Genomic DNA, 24,218 nt, shown 5'->3' on the forward strand with positions numbered 1-24,218 from the left:
CTGAGCAAGTGCAGAATGGTGGTAGAATGTGCATTGGATGTTTAAAAGTACGCTGGCGCAGTTTACTGACTCGGTTAGACCTCAGCGAAACCAATATTCCTATTGTTATTGCTGCTTGCTGTGTGTTCCACAATATCTGTGAGAGTAAGGGGGGGATGTTTATGGCAGGGTGGGAGGTTGATGCAAATCGCCTGGCCACTGACTACGTGCAGCCAGACACCAGGGGGATTAGAAGAGCATAACAGGGCGCACTGCGCATCAGAGAAGCTTTGAAAACCAGTTTCATGACTGGCCAGGCTACGGTATGACAGTTCTGTTTATTTCTCCTTGATGAAAACCCGCCCCCTTGGTTCACTCTACTTCCCTGTAAGTCAACCGCCCTCCTGCCTTCAAACACCACTTGCAGAGGCAATAAAGTCATTGTTGTTTCAAAATCATGCATTCTTTATTAATTCATCACACAAATAGGGGGATAACTGCCAAGGTGGCCTGGGAGGGGTCGGGGAGGAGGGAAGGACCGGGTCGTGTGGTGGATGAGGGGAGGAGGGAAGGACAAGGCCACACTGCACTTCAAAACTTATTGAATGCCAGCCTTCCGTTGCTTGGGCAGTCCTCTGGGGTGGAGTGATTGGATGCCCGGAGCGCCCCCCAGCCCGCGTTCTTGGGCATCTAGGCGAGGAGGCTATGGAACTTGGGGAGGAGGGCAGGCGGTTATACAGGGGCTGCAGTCTGTGCTCCTGCTTCCTTTCCTGCAGCTCCACCAGATGCCAGAGCATATCAGTTTGATCCCCCAGTAGCTTCAGCATTGCATCCTGCCTCCTCTCATTTTGCTCCTGCCACCTCTCATCTCGCTCATCCCTCCTGTCCTCGCATTCATTTTCTGCTTTCCTGGACTCTGACATTGTCTGCCTCCACACATTCTGCTGAGCTCTTTCAGTGCGGGAGGACTGCATGAGCTCAGAGAACATTTCATCATGAGTGCAGTTTTTTCACCTTTTTATCTGTGCTAGCCTCTGGGACAGAGATGATAGGGGGAGTGTTGAAACATTTTGCAGCTGCAGGAGGAAAAAAAGGGAGAGTAGTATTTAAAGAGAGACATTTTAGAGAACAATGGGTAGACTCTTTCACAGTGAACTAAGCTGATAGCATTACATAGCCCATGTGCTTTCAGAACAAGGTTGCATTTTGCCTCTCATATTGAGGGCCTGCTGGTTTGGTGTGAGAGATCACACACGCAGGGCCAGGCAACAGAATTCGACTTGCAGGCAGCCATGGTAAGCCACAGCCTTTCGGCTTCTTCAACCTTCATAACATGCGGGAATGATTTCAAACAGCAGCGCCCTCCTTTCCCATACCAAGCACCCATTGGGTTGGTCATTTATAAGGAGGGGCTGCGTTTTTTGGGTTAACGTGCAGCACAAACCCAACTAACCCCCCCCCCCCCGCCAATTCTCTGGGATGATCACTCTCCTGAGTATAACACAGAGAGCTAAAGAATGGATGTTGCTTGAATGCCAGCAAACACCGGGACCATACGCTGCCATGCTTTGTTATGCGATGATTCCAGATTACGTGCTACTGGCCTGGCATGGTAAAGTGTCCTTCCATGGAGGACAGAATAAGGCCGCCCTGCCTAGAAACCTTTTGCAAAGGCTTTGGGAGTACCTTCAGGAGAGCTTCATGGAGATGTCCCTGGAGGATTTTCGCTCCATCCCCAGACACGTTAACAGACTTTTCCAGTAGCTGTACTGGCTGCAAATGCATCCTAAGTCTTCAGGGCAAATTAATCATTAAACACGCTTGCTTTTCAACCATGTATTTTATTTACAAAGGTACACTCACCAGAGGTGCCTTCTCTGGCTTCATGGTCCGGGAGCCCACCTTGGGAGGGTTGGGAGGGTATTGGCTCCAGGGTGATAAACAGTTCCTGGCTGTCGGGGAGAGCAGTTTCTCCTCTTGCCTGCTGTGCGCTATCCTCCTCCTCCTCATCTTCCTCGTCCGCAAAATCCTCATCCCTATTGCATGAGACTCCCCCCTTGCAGGTGTCCACGGACAGGAGTGGGGTAGTGGTAGGGCCCCCCTCCCTCCCAGAATTGCATACAGCTCATCATAGAAGCAGCATGTTTGGGGCTCTGACCCAGAGTGGCTGTTTGCCTCTTTGTTTTTTGGTAGGCTTGCCTGAGCTCCTTAATTTTCAAGCGGCACTGCTGTGGGTCCCTGTTGTAGCCTCTGTCCATCATGCCCTTGGAGATTTTTGCAAATATTTTGGCCTTTCATCTTTTGGAACAGAGTTCTGATAGCACGGATTCGTTTCCCCATCCAGCGATCAGAGCCAGTACCTCCCGTTCGGTCCATGCTCGAGCTCTTTTGCGATTCTGGGACTGCATGGTCACCTGTGCTGATGAGCTCGCCATGCTGGCCAAACAGGAAATGAAATTCAAAAGTTCCCGGGGCTTTTCCTGTGTACCTGGCTAGTGCATTTGAGTTGAAAATGCTGTCCAGAGGGTCACAATGGAGCACTCTGGGATAGCTCCCGGAGGCCAATACCATCAAATTGCGTCCACACTACCCCAAATTCGACCCAGCGATGTCGATTTCAGCGCTAATCCCCTCGGCGGGAGGAGCCCTTTAAATCGACAAAAACGGCTTTGTAGTGTGGACGGGTGCAGGGTTAAATGGATCTAACGCTGCTAAATTTGACCTAAACTCGTAGTGTAGACCGGGGCTAAGAATGAACATTCCAAAGGACAGCCATGGAGGCTGCTGGAACGGGACCATTTGTGACAGCAGAAGAGTTAAGCTGCTGGCTACCAACGTTACTTTTCCCTACTGTGTCCCTTTTTGTGAGGAAAGAGGAAAGAGCGCAGCTGAGATTCAGAGAAGCCGCAAAGTCACTGCTGTCACAAAGCTGCCCACACTAAGCCCCAGCTGAATTTCATTATGGGTAATACCTCTTTAAGAAACAACCTGACTTTTTCTGCCAATACCATAGTTTTCCTTGGACTTCATCCATCGGGAAGTAAGGTTTGCAGAGTCCAGACCAGGTTCCCAGAAACATTTTGCAGCTTTGGAAATGCTGTTTGCAGAAAAGCTGAGAGTTTCAAATAGACCCTAGATTCCCTAATGGCATGGGGCACATGGCCTTGTACAGTTAGGGCCAGATTTTTAAGGATATCTAGGTGCCTCAAGATGCAGACTAGGTGCCTCATGTGCATAGATCCCTAACTCTCATTGGTTTAAAAAACCTGCCCCCCAGTGATTCTGTCTCACTGCAGCACAGCTTGGCAGAGTCAATAGAAAGAGTCACACAAATTAACACATCTGACTGGCTGTGACGAAGTGGGAATGTTCTTAATGTTTTCTCTGACTACTGTGTGGGTGCCTCAGTTTCCCCTAGGCATTTCTTAAGTATCTAGGTGGTGGGATAAGGGGGTGTGATTGTTGTAGAGCCCTAGAGGGCCAGTGTGATGGTGTCTGCACAGAGAATGGCCAACACCCTGTCTCCTGGCAACTGGTGGCCTGGGCCCCTCCCCTGCAAGGTGCCAACTGAAGGTGTTGGAGAACAAAGAGATCAGGTGGCCTCCTGGTCCGGGAAAGAGACAAAGGCCAGAGGAGGGGCGGGAGAGTTTCAGTTTGGAGCTGGCTGGGGAAATGGAGGGAGGCCCAGATGGGGCTCTGGCCTCCCTGCCCCCCAAGATGGTTCTGACTGAGGGGTCCTGTTCTCTGCACCTACAAGCTCTGTTTTAGACCATGTTCCTGTTGTCTAATAAACCTTCTGTTTTACTGGCTGGCTGAAAGTCACGTCTGACTGTGGAATTGGGGTGCAGGGCCCTCTGGCTTCCCCAGGAGCCCGGCCTGCGCGGACGTGCTGCGGGAAGCGCACGGAGGGGCAGGGGAGGCTGAATGCTCTGAGGTCAGATCCAGGAAGGTCGACGCTGTGTGAGCTTGCCCTGGAGACAGTCTGCTCCCAGAGAAGAGGCTCCTCGAGAGTCCTGCCTGGCTTCCAAGGGAGCAGCTCCAGAGCATCGCCCGGTGACCCCATGACACTGGCCTTTCCGATTCTGACCCCGTATTTCTCTGGAGGTGGCTAGCAAATATAAAACTACTTCTGAATTAACCCCTCCTGCACAAAACCAAGGAAACAGCGCGTGCAGCCATTGTCGGGGGACAAAGGGAATTGCTGCAAAACAGAAAACTGCTTGGAATTGTTTATTCCACAAAGCCCAAGCCCAGGGGCTTGTGAACCCAGCTGGACCAGGTGTAGAGCCACCTCTCCTTTCCCCTCCATGACTGAAGCCTTTGGGAACCTTCTAGCAATCAGCTTCCTCCGAATGATTTCTCTCCTGAGGGGAGACTTATCAGCCCTCAGGAATGGGGGAATAAAGCTGCCCTGCGCTGCAAGGTGTTGGACCATTTACTGATCCTGGCTAGGTGCTCTGAAGCTGAACAGCCCCAGAGAATTGCTGACTTAGGTAACAAATTGGACTCAAATGTATGTTTGAGCGACAGGCTTGTCAGATTTATACAAGTAGCTCCGATGAGCTAATGTGTGTTTTTAATGTTTGCCTCTCTAACACCCTGCGTCCCATCCAGCAGTAATTATTTGGGGGAGGACAGCAGGGAAGCCAGTGCTGGTTTCAAACTGCAAGAACAAGTGGACTGTTCTCTGGGCTGCTGGACAATGCTAACTGCAGAACTGCCATATCTTCACCCTTTCAGGAAGCTCTGACAAGAGAACTCCTCCACTGGGCAGCACAGCAGACTCTGTAAGGAGCAAAAAGTTCCTGGGCTTGTGCTCTGCAGGTTTCACGGCACTCAGAAAGCCTCCCAGACATGTCGCTCGCTTGCCTGGAGCTGTAGGGAACTAAGACTTGGTTGATTTGTGAGTCAGCGTGTGCGACTCTGAAGGTAAAACATGAGCTGTCTCCATTACCTGGCATCCGAGAAGTTTGCTGCTTCCTGCAGGGAAGATGCAGTTCACTCTGTTGTGCAGCTTTGGGTTTTGTTTTAAGGGGAGTTGACCTGTATCTAGCTTATACCCAAATGAGCCCGTGCTAGGGAGGTGATTGGCTAATTGAGTCTGTGACTGACACTTGTAAATGAGTGCACTAGGAGCAGCTCAGTGCTGATTGGCTGGTGTGTGAGGCTCAGAAACTCTCTCCAACAAGAGCTCTGGCCATTCTCAGTCTGGCTGCCTCCAGAGTAGGTGCTCCAGGCACAGCCACCAGGCGAGAGAGGCTGCTTCCTTTGCTCAGGCACTCAGAGGCAAGGGAAGGAGGGCAGACCTCTGCCTAGCACCGGGCGGGAGGATTTCTCTGCAGACCTCCAACCCAGGAGGGGAAAGGAAGCAGAAAGCTCCTGGAACTTGATTTCATTCAGCTTAAAGAATGGGCAGAGTCCACAGTTCAGGAGGCCCCAGCTGGAGCGGAGCCGGGGCTCTGCTGGCCTTGGCAGCCGGACTCTTTGCTTGCAGTGATGCAAATGAATATGACTATGTGAGTTTCCAGTCCGACATAGGCTCTTACCAAAGTGGGCGATTTTACACCAAACCCCCACAGTGCGTGGCCATCCCAGCGGACCTGCGCCTCTGTCACAGCGTGGGCTATGACAAAATGGTCCTGCCCAACCTGCTGGACCACGAGACCATGGCCGAGGTGAAACAGCAGGCCAGCAGCTGGGTGCCCTTGCTCAACAAGAACTGCCATATTGGCACCCAGGTCTTCCTCTGCTCCCTGTTTGCCCCCGTGTGCCTGGACCGGCCCATCTACCCCTGCCGCTGGCTCTGCGAGGCCGTGCGTGACTCCTGCGAGCCCGTCATGCAGTTCTTTGGCTTCTACTGGCCAGAAATGCTCAAGTGCGACCAGTTCCCCCAGGACGACGTCTGCATTGCGATGACCACTCCCAACGCCACAGAGGCTTCCAAGCCCCAAGGTAAGACTCACTGGTGCTGACCCTGTCCCTACTAACCCCTGGGTTCCCCCCTTTCCTAGCAGAGCAGAGGCTGGCCTGAGGGAGATGCAGCTCCAGTCCGAAGAAGAGCTCCCTCCAGAAGTGGTAGCACGAATCACCTGAACTCTGCTCCAGGGTAGCCGCCCCTCCTCCAGCCACAGAGGGGGGAAGAGAAGGGAAGCAAGTTCTCCCTTTAGAACTTGCCCCAGCTACCACTTTGCGAGCAACTCTTCTCTCTGAGTGTCCCCTCTCTGCAGCAAGCGTTCTGCCGAAGTTCAGTGTCTTAGACACTAGCAGGATCAGCCTCTAAGCATGTAAATGTTCTCCTCCGGGCTGGGCTCCTTCCTGGTGGTTCTGATTCTCTTAGACCGGAGCCTAGTATTGATATCTGGGACCCGTCTACCACTATTGACAGTGACGTGAAAGGGACGGCTGCTGCCTCTGTTCTAATGGACCTTTCTTCGCATTCCTAAGTCTCATGGAACCATTTTAGAGTAATAGCCCAGGCCACACATCTAAACCTGGGCTAACCTGGGGAAGGAGTGAAAATAAACCTGTCAAGAACACCCTGTTTTCCTAGCAGCGCTGAAATTTGAGGCTGGATGGGCTTGCTTCAGTCATGCGACAAAGCAGCCTCAGTGCAGCAGGTTACACGTATTTAGAAAAACAAATCCTGTTCATTTCAGGTAAGGGCTGTAAACCTGGACCTGGGGCTGGAGTTTTGTACGGGGCAACAGTTCTGATCAAGAATTTTATTGTAAGTTAAACAGACTTCCAGGTTGTTTGGACAAAGCAGAGGCAAACTGCTTGTTTGATTCTATTGGACAGCAGATCTATTTGATATTCCATGGACTTGTGTGGATTGAGTTACACTAATCTTTGGAGTACTTGTGGCACCTTAGAGACTAACCAATTTATTTGAGAATAAGCTTTCGTGAGCTACAGGTCACTTCATCGGATGCAAAGTTTAGTTAGTTGGGGGATTGAGCTGTCGCTCACGAAAGCTTATGCTCAAATAAATTGGTTAGTCTCTAAGGTGCCACAAGTCCTCCTTTTCTTTTTGCTAATACAGACTAACACGGCTGTTACTCTGAAACTAATCTTTGGTTTGTTGCTTAAAACTTTTAAAACAAATAGAGGACCAGGTGTTTAGCTCTCCAGTTCTGGATCCTAAAAGTATTTCAAAGGTCAGTAGGAAAGAAAATATTAAAAAATGAAGACAATGTATTTAAAAAGGGCTTGCAGCTCTCTTCTTCTGGTGCCTCTAGCTTCACTTGGAAGGGACAGGATCACTTGGTTTTCCTGAGCTGCTTTTGAAGGGAGTTCGTGGCAGCCAGGGGAATAATTCCAGTGATTTATTCCCTGTGTGTCCAGGGTTCATCTGAAGATAAATTTGCCATTAGTTATAGCTGCTCAAGTGCAGTTACCTTTGGCAAACAAAGCACTTTATGTTCTGCTCAGTGCTGAGGGAGAGCCCTTGCCCAGCCAGCCTGGGTTTCTCCTCTCACTGCGGGTTATATAATATTATGTTACTTTCCACACCAGAAACTGTACTGCCCAGAATCCTCCAATTATCATTTAATTTCCACTCTCTAGGGCAGGAAATGAGCGCAGTCTGGAATCAAGGAGTAACATCCTCAGCGTGTCTGTAAAAATTAGAGCACGGAGCACTTGCAGAGAGAGAGGCACTGTCCCGTTAACTCTGATTGCTGAAAAGAGTGGGGAGCAGGGGGGTGGAATTGTGTCCATTTCTCCCTGTCCATTCGCAGCTAGGATCCCAGCCCCTGCCAACACGGGGGCTGCTCGGCTAGGGAAAAGAGTGAGCGTTCTGGTGCTTTCGTTCAGCAGGGATGGGACTGACCCGTTTCGCCATCCCTGTCCCAATGCAGCAGGGGCTTCCACAGAGTTTCCGATCTCCTGAGCCTTCCTTGGCAGGAGGGAGGGTGGCTCCTTGGAGAACAGGGAGCTGGATCGTCCCTGCTGCTGTGAATTAGAGCATCTTAGCCCTCAGTTTAACACTAGGTGGAAAAGGGCAGAGTGATGCCATGTTTGGGTGACAAACCTGACCCGGTGACAATGTGTGACAAGGAGTGTGGGGGGGAGACACCATCTCTCAGGGGGGCCTGCACCAGCGCAATCTGTCTGGACATCAGCATGTGGGGCATGACATGCACTGCAAGGTCCAGCCATGGCCGGTAAATGTTTGGGGGGAAGGGGGAAGAGGCTCTTAGTCTGCTGTCACGTCCCCATAGGGAACCCACCACTCCACCCACAGTCGAGGCAAGCTGGGCAGCCCAAGTGAGTTCCCAGGTACACTGAGAGTCCCACCTGATGGGTGAGTGCAAGGGGCAGGACATGGGGGAACAGCAGGGATTTGTGGAGCACAGTCTCCAATTTTCTGGCTTTTTCGGGGTTTTGACCCAAATTTATCTCTTGGAAAAGTCCTTTACTTTGAAGGAAGGCTGTGAAATCACTGTCTTGAAAGGCTACGGTAACTCAGCAGAGCTGTGCTCTCGTCTTCTGAGAATGTAGGAGGACTTGTTCTGTGCCTCTTGGAATCCCCAGTGTAGTTGTCCCCATGTGTTTTCCGCGGTAACCCCCGTCATTACAGATTGCCACTGCTTTGGGTCAGCCCAGACTCAGCACTTCCCAACTTCTTCTTTTAAAATCAGTGCTGTTTTCAAGGGCTAGGAAAGAAGATCTTTCCAAACAAACCGATTCTGCTCAGCTTTCCCGTATAGGTTAGGCCACGTCTACACGGGAGACGTTACAGCCTCTCGGCTGTACCGCTGCAGCTGTGCCATTCTAAGGTCTCCCGTGTACCTGCTCTATGCTGGCAGGAGAGAGCTCTCCGGTAGGCATAATTAAACCATCCCCAATGAGCGGCGGTAGCTACGTTGGCAGGAGAGCTTCTCTGGGCTGCTGCTTCTGTCGGTGTAACTTATGTCGGTCAGAGGGGTGTGCTTTTCCGACAAAAGTGCTAGGTGTAGACATAGCTTTAGAAATGTCCAAAAATAGTTTCGGATAAACACAGGATTTAAAACTCAGCACCCTCCCCTGGGCAGTGCTGATGAGAACTGTCCCTCTCTAACCATTTCTAACATGATCGCCGACACAATATAAATAGCATGCTAATCACGGTAATCAGTAAAGTGACTTTGTTACAATAAATGATGTCAACTCCGGTTCCAAGCATTTGTGAATCCTTTTCTGTGGGTTGCAGAAAGGATCTAGGCTTGGCCCCCACTTAAAAGTTACCTCAACATAGCTACAGTGCTCAGGGGAGTGAAAAACATTCACACCCCTGAGTGCTCTTGTTAGGTCGACCTAGAAGTGGGTAGGTTGATGGAAGAATTCTTCTGTTGACCTAGCTACTGCCTCTTGAAGAGGTGGATTACCTACAGCGATGGAAAGACCCCTCCATCCGTATAGGAACCATAGCAGTGTCTCTGTAGTGTCCATAGTGTAGACATGGCCCTGTCCTATCAGCACTTCAGAAACATGCCCATCACAAGAGCTTCTGGATCCATTGACTGTTCACTTAAAAGCACAAATTAGTAACTAGGATTGGGCAAGTTGTGGAAAGAAAGTACCGAAGTCCTCAGCTACACCCACACCTCTGTTAAATGGCATTCACACTCTTGTTTGCCATGAATGTTCATACAATTGATTTTGTTTGTTTGCAAAAACATTCCCAGAAAGCAAGAGTCTTTGAACGCTCATGTAAAAGTGTGTTCACATGAAGGCATGTGCTGGGAAAGTTCCTGCAGCCATCTTGAAATCCCTTTCACTTTCCTGGCTCCTGCTGGTAAGGTTTTAGTTGTGTCCATTTGGAGAAAAACTACGATGTGACGTAGCTGACCAGTCATCCACCAGGGATAACAAATAGTGACTGCTTTGTGCCTGTCCCATCGGCAGGGTATTTCTGCATCAGGCACATAGTTTAAAATAGAGAACATTTTGCAACAATCAGAGGGCTTGATCCTCAGCTGGTATCACTTAATATAGCTGCACTGACCTTAGTGGAGTGATTTACAGCAGTGGGGGCTGGCCCACAGTCTCTTTGTGGGAAACTGACAAACAGAGAAGTGGGCTCAGGTTCCCAGATGCATTATTTACTAAGAATTGTTTGCCCCCTTCTATTAGAAACAAAGAGCTAACAGGCAGAGTGAACTTGAAAGTTAATCCCAACCTACAGCAACTCTGGGACCCCTCCCCAGCCAATGTCTCGTACCCAACCTCCTAGCAAAGAGTTGGACCTTGGCCTGAAATCAATAAATGCAGGGGCCTGCTCCTGCAGGGTGCTGAGCCTCTGCAAGTTCCCAGCACCTCACACTCCTGCAAAGAACCACGGCAGAGCGAGTTGCAGAGCACCCTCTGAAAGCCCCCAGCCTCCCAGCTATGGGCTGATAATGGACCGCTGGGGGGTGAGTCAGTTGCAGTACACCAGCTCAGCCTGGGCTTTTCTGCTGCTGAACCGCTGGGGCTGCTGGGCTCCTCTGCTCCTGGGGGTAGATTTTGTTCTTTGGATTTTTCTTTTTATTAAAAAAAAAAAAAAAAAACTAAACTGGAGCCCCCTTAGATTTCAGGTGCTGGGACTTGTTTCCTGTTGACTTAAATAAGGTCAGAGCCCAGCACTGCTCCCCCCTCCCATATTAATAAAAACGTACGAACCCTTTCAGTATTTTTCCCCATTAACACCTTAGCACTGGAATTTGGTTCTGCCTCTCAAAGAGCTGACCTGCTGAATTCCTTTCTCCTTAAGTAGGAGGCGGTAAAGCCTGCAGGCCTACAGGATGCATCAGGGGAGTCACAGATTAATATAGCATTACACATTCCTCTTCCTGCCCCTGGAGTAAGGCTGCTTGAAAGCTGAGCGGTAGGAAACGGACAGCAGGGGAAAACCAGGCTGGGAACAGACTGAGGTTGTGTTCAGAAATGCTGTCAAATGCAGAAAACAGCGTGTTGGCCCAGTCAAAATTCATACCAGCTAGGAGATGCCCAAGCCAGGCTTTGTCCAGGCCTCCGGTGATCTGAACTCACTGTGTAGCCCGGGACCCCAGGCCAGCATCAATTTCCTTGCAGCCCCAGAGTGTTATTTTAGGCCAGGTCTGCACTACAGGGTTAGGTTGACGTAAGCTGCCTTGCATCAACCTAGCTGTGGAAGTGTCTTCACTTAAATTTGGCTCCAGACGACGTAAGTGCCTCTCTAGCAAATTTGGTAACTCCACCTCCCCAAGCGGCGGAGAGTCACAGTCGATGCAGTTAGGTCGACACAGTGTCAGTGTAGACACCGCGTTGCATCCGGCGACTGTTACTGACTGTCAGGGGCAATCCCACAATGCCCCACGCTGACAGTACCGTCGCTACATGGGGAGTACCCGCACTGCCGACACCAGGAGCAAGTGTGCACACACGAGATTGAATAACTGCGGGGGCCGTATGCCGATGTAAGTTAGGCCGACTTAACTTCGGAGTGCAGACAGGGCCTTGGTGCTGCTGGATATTGGTCCACGCCAGAGCCCATGTTGCCTTGCTCCCCAGTTTGCTCTGGGCCCTGTGCAGGGGCAGTGGAGCTGGGCTATGGGCTGCAGGGAAAGACTCGGTGCTGTTACTGAACACATTCTGAGCAGCCGGGGGGCTAGTGACTGTTCAAAGTCAGACAGCTCTCACAAGTGCCCAGCGAGGAGTCCCGGAGTCTGAAGAGTCCCCTTTGTCCTTGAAGGGCATGCTCCCTCCCCCATGGCATCATGGGGTTAAGAGACACAATGCCTGGGAATCCTGCTTGGCCCAGATAACAAGTAACTTGTTTCACCCGAGTCCCTCAGGCATTGTGGGGTTGCCCTGCCCCACAGTGTCCACGCAACCCATTCCTGGGAGCCAGCCAGGTGCCAGCTTCTGAATATGTGTTACCAGTACACAGTGCTTAATTTGTAATGAAAGAGGGGCTGGGTCTCAAGCAATTTTTTTACATTCATAACTGACGTGGCAAGCCCAGATGTGCCAGGCTCTGAACTGCCGGGCTGTGAACCTCCAGGCCCAGAGGTGCCAGGGCTCCGCCCTGCCAAGCCCTGGCACCAATTAATCACTGCCAGTACAGGAATATCCATTACCTTTCTCTCCCCCTTCCAGCTGGAGATCTCCAAGTGCTGTTCAAACAGTCGCATTAAATCCTCACGCCATCCCTTCAGGCAGGTAAATGTTACTAACCCCGGGGGGAGTTGGTGGCACAGGGCGGGGTGGTGACCTATCCAGGCGCATGCCCGGGGGCCAGTGGGACTAGGACCTCTGGTCTCTGCTATTATATCTGTGATGAGGAGATGAGTACATAGCTGGCTCCCATGTGCATTTCTCTGTGGGTTGCAATACCATTTGATAACCATAGGACAGCACATCCCGTACCTTAGCCTGCACCTCTCGGGCCCCTGTCTCTGCCCTCATCAGGGGCCTGACAAGCAAGCAGGGTGAACTCCAGCAGGGTCCTGGATACGGGATGTGATGGCCTTCTCCCCTCAATTGGAGCCGTCTGTGCACAGGACGGGGAGACGTGGCCGTTAAGGGTGGGCGAGAGAGAGAGGAGAAAACGGAGCTATCATTAGGAAACACCATGGAGGCGCTTGGTCTTAGTGCTGGTGGAGGTGGGGCTAAGCATGTGGCAGTCAAAGCCAGGCAGAGAGAGAGAGAGTGTGTGTGTGTGTGTGTAAGCAAGCTTGGTCTGTCTCCTCTCTGCCACACCTTCCAGCATGGGGATTGCACAGTCCCTGTTCTGCGTCCTGCCATGCGGGGAAGCTTACGCAGAGCTGGTAATTGCTTTTCAGGAGGGATGTTGAAAGGGATGTGGCCGAAAGACCTTAACTTCCATGAGGCACGCTGGGCGCTGCTCTGCCTTTAGATGGCAGCCTTTTCCCAGGAAGAACCAAAACATGGCTTGTGTGAAACTATGTGACAACCCCCGGGGGCAGATATTATCAACAATTAGCTCACAGATAGGCTTGGCAGAATTCACTGCTTTTTATACAGTATTGATGGATAACATCAATGTTTATTTTTAAGGATTTGTTTTTTCAATTTTTATCATTTAAATTTTCACAGTTGTGGGAAATTATGGGGGGTCAGACAATTATTTAATGACAGTAGATGTTGAGACTCAAAAAGCTAACGCTTTATAACTATTAAAACACAAAAAGAAAAACACAAAAAGAAAAGGAGTACTTGTGGCACCTTAGAGACTAACCCATTTATTTGAGCATGAGCTTTCGTGAGCTACAGCTCACTTCATCGGATGCTGTAGCTCACGAAAGCTTATGCTCAAATAAATGGGTTAGTCTCTAAGGTGCCACAAGTCCTCCTGTTCTTTTTGCGAATACAGGCTAACACGGCTGCTACTCTGAAACCTATTAAAACACAAATTGTCAACATCATGTGTAAATAGACCATGTAAACGCTAACAAGTTCTCGTGCAGCATTTTCTTCACTTTGCATAGCTGTGAATTTCGATTATTATTGATGGAAATGTTTGTGGTCAGTTGTTTGTGTACGGTGAAATCAGTGTTTATTGACACTTACTGATAAAAATCTAATCCTTCTGAGCCTGATGGCTCCCCACAGCACCGGCCCTTCAAGCCACAGAGAGCAGCAGCTGCTCTTTGGGCTTTCCTATGTTCAGCTTTGGTGTCATGTTCCTCAACAGTTCCCCTCTTTTGTGGGCACGCTGTAGAAGTAACTCCTGGAGCTCCTGACCAAGTGGAAAGCACTCTGCATTCACTCTCGAACCAGCAGGAAGTTTAGTAATGGTCTGAGGACACTGATGCTATTGTCTATTCCTCACGGTTATCATCAGTAGGCTTCAAAGCACTTTACAAAGGAAGTCAGTATCATTAACCCCATTTTACAGATGGGGAAACTGAGGCATGTAGATTGGAAATTACTTGCGCAAGTCACTGGTAGAGGTAGGACTAGAACCCAGGTCTCCTAAGGCCTAGGCTAGTGTTCAAGCCACTACTGCTTTCTTTGGGTAAAGTCAGACTAGAAGCTATTCTGCAGGTGCTGGAAGTGAGAGGGGGCCTGTACGTTCCACCCCACAGATTGCACCTCCCACAAGATACAAAGCAGAGTGCACCTGCCGGTGTGAGGCTGGTTCTGAACTCACCCTGCACCTCAAACACCTACCTGCATGCATGTCCCAGGGCTGTGGGGGCTGGCCCGAAAATGGATTAAAGTGCAGTAGGACCAGACCCAGGAAAGCCGGTGGACAGAACAGGAGAGTAGAAGGTCCACTGGCAGCCCCAGTGTAGGGGAAACCTCTGTTCACAGGTCAGTTATTCTATGGGAACCGGGAAGGACTCTGGCACCAGATTCCCTCTCAGCCAGCGCTTTGCTGGCTGCAGCCTGTGTCCGGGTCTGCTGCTGGCTGGGACTTTCCGTGAAGCCAGCTGGAGATGTTTTCTTATCTACCAAGCTCATTCTCGATTGAAACAAGTAGAAATTGGCTTGATTCGCCCCCACCCAACAATAGGTGTTGGCACCCTCCGGCTTCCAGGTGGGCTCCAGCAAGGGAGGGCAGCTTTAAAGTACAGTGAGCTGCCTTGGTAGAAGCTGCACAGGGGACGTGCTGAGTCAGCAGACTGACCAAAGGGTCAGTTACTTTCAGGACTTTTCTGCTGGCTCTGGGCCCTTGGTGTAGGGGGCACCTTGCACAATTGCTGTGCACTTGGCCCCTGGGGTAATTCGTGCCACCAGGTAATTCTGCTGCCATAAACCCTGCAGCGAGTCTAGCTCTGCTGCAAACATCTTTTACAACCAGCCTTTTGGGGGTGAGTCTGCTAACAGGAGGAATGCAGGGAAAAGTCACACGGAATGATTGAGTGACAGACGCTGAGCAAGAGGATCGGGGAGTCCAGGGCACTGGGCTGAGATTCAGGAGCTCTGGGCTCTGGTCTCATCTCTACCCTGCCCTGCTCTGTGACTGTGGTCGAGTCACTGCCCTGCTCTGCCTCCCTCCCTCCCCACTCTTCCAGTGGGTCTGTAAAGCACCCAGCACAACGGGGAGTCTCCGGGGCTCCAGTGACACGGACGCCTGCCCTCACTAGGGAAAAGCTGGGTTAACACATGGGAAAATCCTCGCGTGGACAAGGCAATTGTGGTTTTCATATGGGCTAACTGGCTTAACTCTTCAGCTCCCCCCAGTTTTGCCTCAGCCCATTAACAGGTGTGCGAATGACACACTGCCCTCGCCACGCAGCTGTTTCCAGGTGTGAGCTAATATGTGGGTGGTACGTGTGAATAGGGGTAATTCAGCAGTGCGACTAACCTCCCAGCTCTGAGCTGTTCTCGGAACATGTGGCTGAAGGCCTCCTGGCTCTCAGTCCAAGCACTTGGAGGAGAATGCCCTGGCGAGACCCTGTGGCTTCCTTTGTCCATTTCATACAGTTCATTAACGTTTGGAGGCTGGATGGAAATCTTCCTTGACTGCTTATTGGAAAATAACTTCCTGGGGAGTTAACAGGCCCTGGCTAAAGCTGCGAGGGCTGGATCCTGCTCCTATCAAAGTCACTTGTAAATTGAAAAGATAGAAGTGGTGATTGCATATTATTGTTTCACAAGGGGCCTGCGCCATACATCCCTGCCCACTCCTCCTCCCACCCGTGGTGGAGAAAGAGAGACAGAATCCATGGACACCTGGATCATGAAATGAGCTAAATTCTAGATGTTATATGAACACTGTGGTTAATTATTTGTTCCCCAGTAGCATCTACAAACTTGACTGAGATCAGAGCCCCATTGGGCAGGGACCTGCACATGCAAATAGTAACAGACAGTTCTTGACTTAAAGCATTTAGAACCTACATAGAAAAGGGAAGGTTTATCATCCCCATTTAACAGAGGGGGACAGAAGTACTATGTGACTTGGACGAGGCTGTCCAGGGAGACAGTGGCAGAGAACTGACCATCTGCTTTCCTGAGTGGCAGGACAGTGCCTTAAGCACAAGACCATCCTTCTCCTCTGAGTTTACACCTCACTTCATTTGGGATCTGTCTGTTTCTTTGTCCAATAATCCTGAAGGTCGTCAAGGAGGGATGCCCATCCTTCTGCCCTCAAGAGCCCGGGGGAAAGCCATCCCCTCACAGAGTAACAGATTCCAGATCCAGAAGGGACCACTGTGATCATCTAGTCTGACCTCCTGGGTAGCACAGGCCAGAGACCTGCTGCAAAATAACTCCCGCAGCAGATCTTTTAGAGCAACAGCCAGTCTTCATTTAAAAATGGTCAGTGAGGGAGAATCCACCCTGACCCTCAGTGACTTGTTCTACTGGTGAATTACTCTCGCTGTACGTTGTACCAGGCAGAGGTGTGTTTTTATATTCCCTGGGAATCGCTCTCCCGTGGAAAAGGGCCCTCGAGTTTGCTGGACCAAGAGCAGAAGTAGGGTCTCCCTTTTCGATAAATGTACCCGTCAGCGGCGTACACCTGTGCTCTGGGTGACCACAGCCCGTCTGCCGAGAGCTGGCTGCAGGACCTGGAAACAGGGCTGTAGGTCAGGGCACAGTGTCACCGCGTCACAGGGCGGACCTCAGGAAATGACCCGGGATGGCATGTCCCACCCTCCCCTAAGAGCCCTGCTGCAATCCAGGACGAAGCCAGGGCTCAGAGTGAGGCATGTGGGTGGGAGGAGCGTAGCTGCCTTGCTGCCACCCAGGGTGGGCTTGTTCTGGGGATAAACTCCAGCCATTAGGGCTGTCAGACCTGCAGGCCCCCTCTGACATGTACCCCCGCTGCGGCTGCGGGAGTCCAGCCTCACCCCTCCTCTGCATTGTTAGTTCCGGATCTTACCTGGCGGAGCCGTGCTGCCCGTTTGGGGCTCCGGTGAGCTCCAGGATGTCACTTATGGGGATGCCCTTTCCCCCCATTCATTGGAAGCGTTGGAGGCAATATGGAGTGACACTGCTTAGGGTCTGGCCCCAGAACAGCTTCTCCCTGCCAGTTTGGCAGCAGCCTTCCCCGGCCGGCTCCTCACCTGGCCCAGCAGCTCAAAGCCAGGCCGCTGTTCTGTGCGTGTCTTGGCTGGGTGCACCGTATCGCTCTTAGGCCACCCCTGGGGAGGGCCTTGTGCCCCTGCTGCAGCAGAGAACCCCAAGTGCAGTCAGACCTTTAGGAGCAGGAGCAGAGACTAGTTTCTCAAGAGCACAGCTGTAGGGCTCGAGGGCGGGGAGGGGCAGAGAAGCACCAGTAAAGCCCAGAGCATGGCTCATAACAAGGAGGGACGGTGTGAGTGCGGTGCAAAAGGAGAAACAGTGGGTCCCGTGCTTCCCTCCACTTCTCAAATAAACAAGCTCGCCTGTACTTGGTGGGAATTCCTGACACATGCTCAGAGGGGACATGCTCAGCAGGTGACTTGGTGCTAAAACCTTCCTGACGCACAGAGATATTGTGTGACACACAGACCCCCAACACACACTCACGCTAGCGGTGAAAGGGTTTTGTTTGCTCAGGGAGGGAGGGGAGTGAGCTGAGTCACCCTGACGAATTTCTCCTCAAAGCCTGTGGAAAGGAGCACCACTGCAATAGGACCAGTAACAGGTAAAAGCCACATCTCAGTCAAATAATTTAGAATCATAGAATATCAGGGTTGGAAGGGACCTCAGGAGGTCATCTAGTCCAACCCCCTGCTCAAAGCAGGACCAATCCCCAATTTTTGCCCCAGATCCCTAAATGGCTCCCTCAAGGATTGAACTCACAACCCTGGGTTTAGCAGGCCAATGCTCAAACCACTTCCTCCCCTCCATCCTTTAAATCTAAAACCAAACCTCTGACTGGGTAACAAGCTTTGTACAAGTTTGGGTAACCCTTTATGTCCCACGTTGGGCCACCAAAAAGGTGGTATTAATGTAGATGGAATAACTCCATACATTTCCGGTTCCATAGCTTCTGTTCTTACCAGGCAGGATTTCACCAGTCAGCCACAAGAGTGGCAGGTCTGGCCCATTCGCTGAGCAGTGACTCAATCCCAGCCGGCAGCCTTTAGCATTCAGCTCCATTGTACAGGGAGGTGGGAACTGCAGAAGAAAGTTGGTGCAGAGAACTCCTGTCTGCAGGATGCTGTAGCTGTAAGCCCCACTTCACCACAGAAAGTTCCCTGCCAGGGCTCTGGGAACCTGTTTCAGCAGAGTTCCTTAGGCCTGGTCTAGACTAGAAAATTAGCTACGTTGTTCAGGGGTGTGAAAAATCCACACCCTGGAAGAATGTAGATAAGCCAACCTAAGTCCCTGTGTAGCACTTGGAAGGAGCCAGAAGAATTCTTCTGGGGTGGGAGAACCCCTCCTCTCGGCATACGTAGTGTCTGCGCTGTGGTGTTTTAAATGTAGACCAGCCTTTTACCTGCACACCAAGCCAGGCTCCTCATCCATCTGAAAGTGGCTCCTTTAGGCCTTCCCATGGGCTCCCCAGGCCTCAGATCCTCCCCAAGGCTGGGCCATTGGTTCAGCACGTCATGGGATGCATAGAGAATGCCTTGTGGGAGGGTAGCCCTGGTGGGAACTGGTCTAAGAATGTAACCAGTTTGGCACCAAATCTCTCCAGTTTGAGTGTGCTCTGTACTAATCCCGTCTCTCCTCCCTGGCTAGGAACGGCTGTGTGTCCCCCCTGTGACAACGAGATGAAGTCGGACGCCATCATTGAACACCTGTGTGCCAGTGAATTCGGTAAGGAAACATTCCGGCCTCCTCTTCTCCCTTTTCAGAGTTTCATTTACACAAGGGAGGAGAAACTCGATATCATGCCGAGCCCCCTCTCCTTGGGCTGCTCAGCTAATTACTGACAGTTTCCTGTCTTGGTTAGGAATTGCCATGGTGCAGTAAATTCGATGAAGGAGGAGCAGCTCCCTCCTAGCATGCTGGGAGCACTGCATGGCTGCTGCAGGGCCATCATGTTTTGCCTTTTCTTTCTGGTGCTTGCATCAAAAACTAATGTGGATCCACCCTGCTGAGCCAGCAGGAGCCCGGCTGGAAGTTCCCCTGGGGCGGCCATGGCTGTTCCGCTGAGTCTCATTATCAGACTGGAAGTGCACTGCCCACAAAGTGTCTTTGGTGCTGGAGCTGCATGGAGCCGAGTCTGGGACTGCTCCCTCTGAGCTGTGCAGAAGAGAGCTAATCGCACCCAGGAGCAGGGCCTGACCCTGTACGTGTCCTCTGCCCATGTCATCATCTACCCCAGTGCCCAGGGCTACTGGCCTGGAGCAGCGGAATGGCACCCCAAGTTGGCAGTGGGGAGCATGGCCACTCAAGTAACAGGGCAGTGGGGGATTGGCTCCCTGGGGTGCCTCCCCGCCGGCCCAGGAAGCTGCAATGTCACCCCAGCCGGGCCTCCCTGAGGCACTTGGGTGGCAGGTTTCTCTCTAGTAAATGGACATGCCCCTAGATGTCACTGTTGTGCTGTGGGAGGCCGGGAGAGGGGAGCGGAGAGATCAGGAGGCTAACGGGAGGGCAGGCAGTGAGGGATAAAGAGCTCGGGTGCTTACAGCCGGGACACAGCTGGGTCCTGGAGTTTGAGTGACTCAGACTTAGTGACACAGGGAAGCTGGGGAGGTGGCGGCAGTGGGAAGTGGAAGGGGCGCATTCCCAGATCGTGGATCCTGCCTGGCTTTGCTAACCTGGGCCCACGTGCAGCTGAGTTTTGGGGCTGGGATTGTGGAGGGGGAAACTCCCCCACTCCTGTTCGGGGGGGAGAGAACTCGGTTTCCCCTGTGGTGTTTTGCCCTTCTCCGCCTTACACAGTGGGCCCTGTGGTTATTCATCCAAAACCAAGACTTTTTTTCTGCAGAGTCCTCCACTCCGCGCAGTTACATGCAGTCCCGGGGCCTGCTCGCCTGGAGCAGAGGCAAGAACACCAGGGGGTCTCGCAATCTCTCTGACCTGGCTATTGTGATTTCACAGGACTTGATAAGGTCTCTGACAGCCAGAAGTCACTTATTGTTCCCTGTGCCACTCTGCAAACCCCAGCCATCACCCACCTCACCCAGATTACTTCTTCCCTTGTCTCTCCAGAGCTGCAATGGCCTGGCTCCGGTTCTACTCCTTCACCCAACAGCCTCCCCACTGCCCGTGCCTGAAGGCCCTACTCTTCGCCTCTCTCTTTCTCTGGGGGCTCTCCCTGGGAGGCTGCGCATCCCTACTAGACCCTGCTAGGGGCATTTCATGGCCTTGCCTCTAGCGCGGGCGGGTCCCCTGTGCAGAAATGGGGCAGCCCCTCCTGAATAACGCCTCCTCACCCTGTTAACTCTGCGCTGTAGGAGACATCGCCTAGTGTCTGTGTTGGTCACAGGGCGCAGAGGGGGTTCGGTGGTTGCTGTAAAGATTGTTCGGTGCTCCAGGGTTAACGTGGCTTCCCCGGAGCCTTAGCACATTTCTGTTTTGACAGTGTCTCTGGCTCTAAAGCCATCCGTGTGGGGAATTTGTGTCCCGGCCAGTCAGCCTGTGGTCTGCCTTGGGGAAGGCTGCAGCCGAGCTGAGCTGGCTCTCTGCCTGGAGCGTAAGTAAGATTAGTAACTGCGAGTGACATCCCAGGAGTCTTGCACCTGCAGCCTCGGCTGGAGGAGAGGGGAAGAGCGTATTCCCCACGCAGAGAGATGCAGCCTCCCAGCTGGGCTGAGCTGCTCTGCAAAGAAGGGGCCCAGCGCCCACGCTCTGCTGGAGCTCAGGCACTGCTCACTGTTCAAGCAGGAGCATTTTTGACCCATGTGGGAAGGAAACTCCCTCCAGATGCCTCCCAGTCACCAGTGATTCTTACAGAGTAAACTTCTAGCAGGTTTCCCTGGCCATGCGTGAGACAGGGGAGGAGTCTGCAGGATTTCTAGCAGGTTTCCCTGGCCATTGCAGAGAGGAGGCCAGCTTGGTCCGGCCGAAGTGGAGGGGACAGAGTCAGGCTGTCAGCAAAGTGGTTGGTTCGGGGCCATCGTCTGTGCTGGGCTGTACCCTCACTGGCCAGTCTAGAGCTTCAGGGGCTCAGGTGTGCCCGTCAGGTGGCCAATGAGTCCAGGACTGGTTGAAATGAATGCTCTGAGCTCCCTGGCTGATGTGGGACAGGCTGGTGCTGCTGACACGTCGTAGAGCCAGCCAGTGTCCTCAGTTACTCCATTTTCATGTAAAATGCAGCATTTCCCCTCCAAACTGCCCTGGCCTCTGCCATTTGCAGGAGCCATCCAGACTTCAGCCCCCTCCTCCTGCAGCCCCATGGGGCAGCCTGTGTGTTTACAATAGCTGCTCTATTGCTCACAGCCCCCCCGTCTCTGCTTGGAGCCAGAGGTCAGGAAGGTTCAGCCAGTCAGTTATCTGATTGGCCGGCCATTCACCAGCGCCGGGGAGCAGGGGTGTCCAGGCACAATCCCGGTCAGCGCTGAGATGGACAGTTCTATGGAGCCAGCGCAGAGCAGAGGAACCACAGCCTTTCCAAAGATCCTCCCAGGCCACTGTCTTTGTGATAATTCCTCCTCATTCGGTAAAAAGAGGAAGCTGTCAATCAGCATTGCCCCTGCCTGAGAGAGACAGAGAGATCTCCCTATGGCTCCCCTCAGTGGGTCACTCTGCCTTTCTCCTCTGGTCCTCAAATGAATAACACCCCAGGAGACACACAAACGACCCCCTGCCCTACCCCGGCACCTGGTAACCCAGAATGCTGGGTACTTTAAACTATTGCTTTAAGACATCGTCCAAAAGTCCTAGGGCAGGTGTCCCCATTGTTGAATGGGGGTGTGTGTGTGAAGGTTTGGACTCAGATGTGGGTTTCTCGAATGTGGCTGTAACTCCAGCTGGCTGAGCTGTGATGTTGATAGGGCTTCAGTGGCTTTCCTGGGTGAGTCTGTGTGATGCAAGAGGTCAGACTAGTGATCATATTGGTCCTTTCTCACCTTAGAGTCTATGAAGAGTCTAGAGTCTGTTGCTAGCTGGTCCCACAATATGCAGCCTAAAGCCCACAAGGCAAGTGTGTGCCACATGGCTAGTGCAATGCAGACAAGTGTGAGCAGGGTCAGGGGAACTACGTTGCCTTGTCCCATGACTCCTTGCATTGCCTAGCACATCTGCCCAGGTGCTCCCATGGGGAGTGGAGCTGCAGGGTGACAGCCTGGCTTAGAACTTCAGAGTCATCCAGATGCACCCAAAAGTTTGGATGCTTCTCTGAGCTCCTTTGGCCTGCCAGACTGCTCTTCAGGACTTGCAAGGCCTCCTCGTGCTCGGATATCTAGGCAGAGGACACTAGCTGAGAAGGCTGTGCTGTGCTGCTCCCCCTTGCCCCTTTTGGAGCAGGAAGGAGGAATACCACACCAGACTTTCTGAGCCTCCTGAAGGCTTGTGGTAGGCTTGGGGTGGGAGATGAAGAGGGAGGCCTGTCCTGAGTGGCTGCTCGGGCGTGGCTGTGCAGTGAATTTGGTTCACTCCATTATCTACTTCAAAGTGTCACATTCCAGCTTTGATTCTTGCTTTTGTGGACAAGACACAAACTTGCAGCAATGAGCGAGTGCAAATCCCCAATGGTGGCCTGTTCTGCTGGCTTCCTTTTATCAACTCTGCGTTCGTCTGCCAAACCCATGTGCAACTTTTGCAGCTATGGAAAGCAAAAATAAGCCCTTATGTTGCTAGTGTTGAGCAATGAGGAAAAGAATGCAGAGCTGGTGGTTTAGGATGTGAGGCAGACAATCATAGCTAAACAGAACTTAATGAAAAATAGTGTAGGGAAAAATATTAGTTTTCTCAGATCAAACCAGCATTGACTGTTTTTGACATCTTTGCTGGTAAACGTAACGTTCCTGGAAGGTTCTTAAAGGCCTTATGAACAAGGTGTGCATTCCTCAGGGATTAGCATTTGTGCCAAAGGGTGCTATGCAATCCCAAACCTGCTCAGCATGCAGGCCTCATTATCCTTTCTGCTGGCAATGAATGCGTGACTCTCCGCAGGTTTGATTGGCCAAATGTCCCAAGTTCAAGGCAGATTTTTTCCAACAGGGAAAAACAGACAGGAAAACCTATGTAATCGTTTCCCAGGAATGCATATGCTTCAGACCAGATCAAGTAACAGATGGGGAAGCCAAAGTGGAGTTTGAATTCAATATGGCAGCCAGCCTGCAAGCCTGCTGTCTTTAGAAATGCTTGATCAGGGGAGAGAAGGCAGTCTGAGTTCTGCCCCATTGCACGGGTCTCCTCTCAGTCTCCTGAATCATAGAATATCAGGGTTGGAAGGGACCTCAGGAGGTCATCTAGTTCAATCCCCTGCTCAAAGCAGTACCAATCCCCAACTAAATCATCCCAGCCAGGGCTTTGTCTGACTTTCATGTTGAGACTATTGATTACTGTAGAGAGAGATGAATAAGGGGGAACATGGTTAAAGTATTCAAAGTAAATAATGGGACAGAGGAGGCTGCTGGGGATTGTCTCTTGTCCCTGTCTCAAAGCACTGGAACCAGGAAATGGAAAGGAGGCTAATTCCAAACTGATCAGAGGAAATATTTTTTCACACTCGCAGTTATCTGGTGGAACTCACTGCCACAAGATATTATTGAGGCCAAGAGTTTAACAGCATTCAAAAAGGGATTTATATTCATACAGGTGAAACTAATATCTGGAGCTGTTGCAGTAAAATTGAACAAATTTTGGGAAGGGATACAAACTCTCCTGCTGTAGGGCAGGCACCATTCTCTGGCTATTGGGGGTAGGGAGGAAACTTCCTGGGGGCAGGTTAGCCCATCACTCCCACACTGCAGGGTTCTTGCACCTTGCTTTGGAGCAGCTGGTACCAGCTACTGCCAGGGACAGGATACCAGGCTAGATGGGGCCCTGGTCTGATCTGGTCTGGAGATTTCTGTGGTCCTAGAAATCAGGCTACATGATCGTTAGCAGCTGAATACCAACGTCTATAATTTTCCTTATCCCAGGAGAGGAATATGGAAAGTGTCATTCCTGTTTCCCATAAGATCATGTCTCTGCACTGGACTGTCGACTCCGTCTATCTTCTCCCACTGTTCAGCAATTCCCTTTTGGCCTCTCTAGCATCACATGGTGATAGAGCTTTCCCAGAGGTGTGTCACATCCTTCTCCCATCGAGTCTCAGATGCAGCTTCTCCTCATTGCTGGGCTTGATCTCAGACAGCAGCACTTGCTGCCTGCTGGCTGGTTTGCTCTGTCCATAAACAGAGGCTTTTCTTTGCTGTTAGACGTCTCCCTTGTCTTTTAGCAATCCTATTTCCCACACTGATCATGCCCGCTCTTTATATTGCGGCTCAGGT

The 24,218-nt window shown here is 51.6% G+C and overlaps 1 protein-coding gene across 1 annotated transcript in view; it reads left to right on the forward strand.

The window, feature by feature from the left end:
- The first annotated feature begins 5,167 nt into the window (after positions 1 to 5,167).
- Positions 5,168 to 24,218, forward strand: part of SFRP1 (secreted frizzled related protein 1) — a 51,573-nt gene continuing 32,522 nt past the window's right edge. Inside the window, exons 1-2 of the mRNA XM_048829356.1 lie at positions 5,168 to 5,931; positions 18,571 to 18,648. Of these exons, the coding sequence (XP_048685313.1) occupies positions 5,388 to 5,931; positions 18,571 to 18,648 (622 nt within the window). The 5' untranslated portion in view covers positions 5,168 to 5,387. The remainder of the gene's footprint in view (positions 5,932 to 18,570; positions 18,649 to 24,218) is intronic.

Source organism: Caretta caretta, chromosome 26 (assembly GCF_965140235.1).
Source record: "Caretta caretta isolate rCarCar2 chromosome 26, rCarCar1.hap1, whole genome shotgun sequence".
NCBI lineage: Eukaryota > Metazoa > Chordata > Testudines > Cheloniidae > Caretta > Caretta caretta.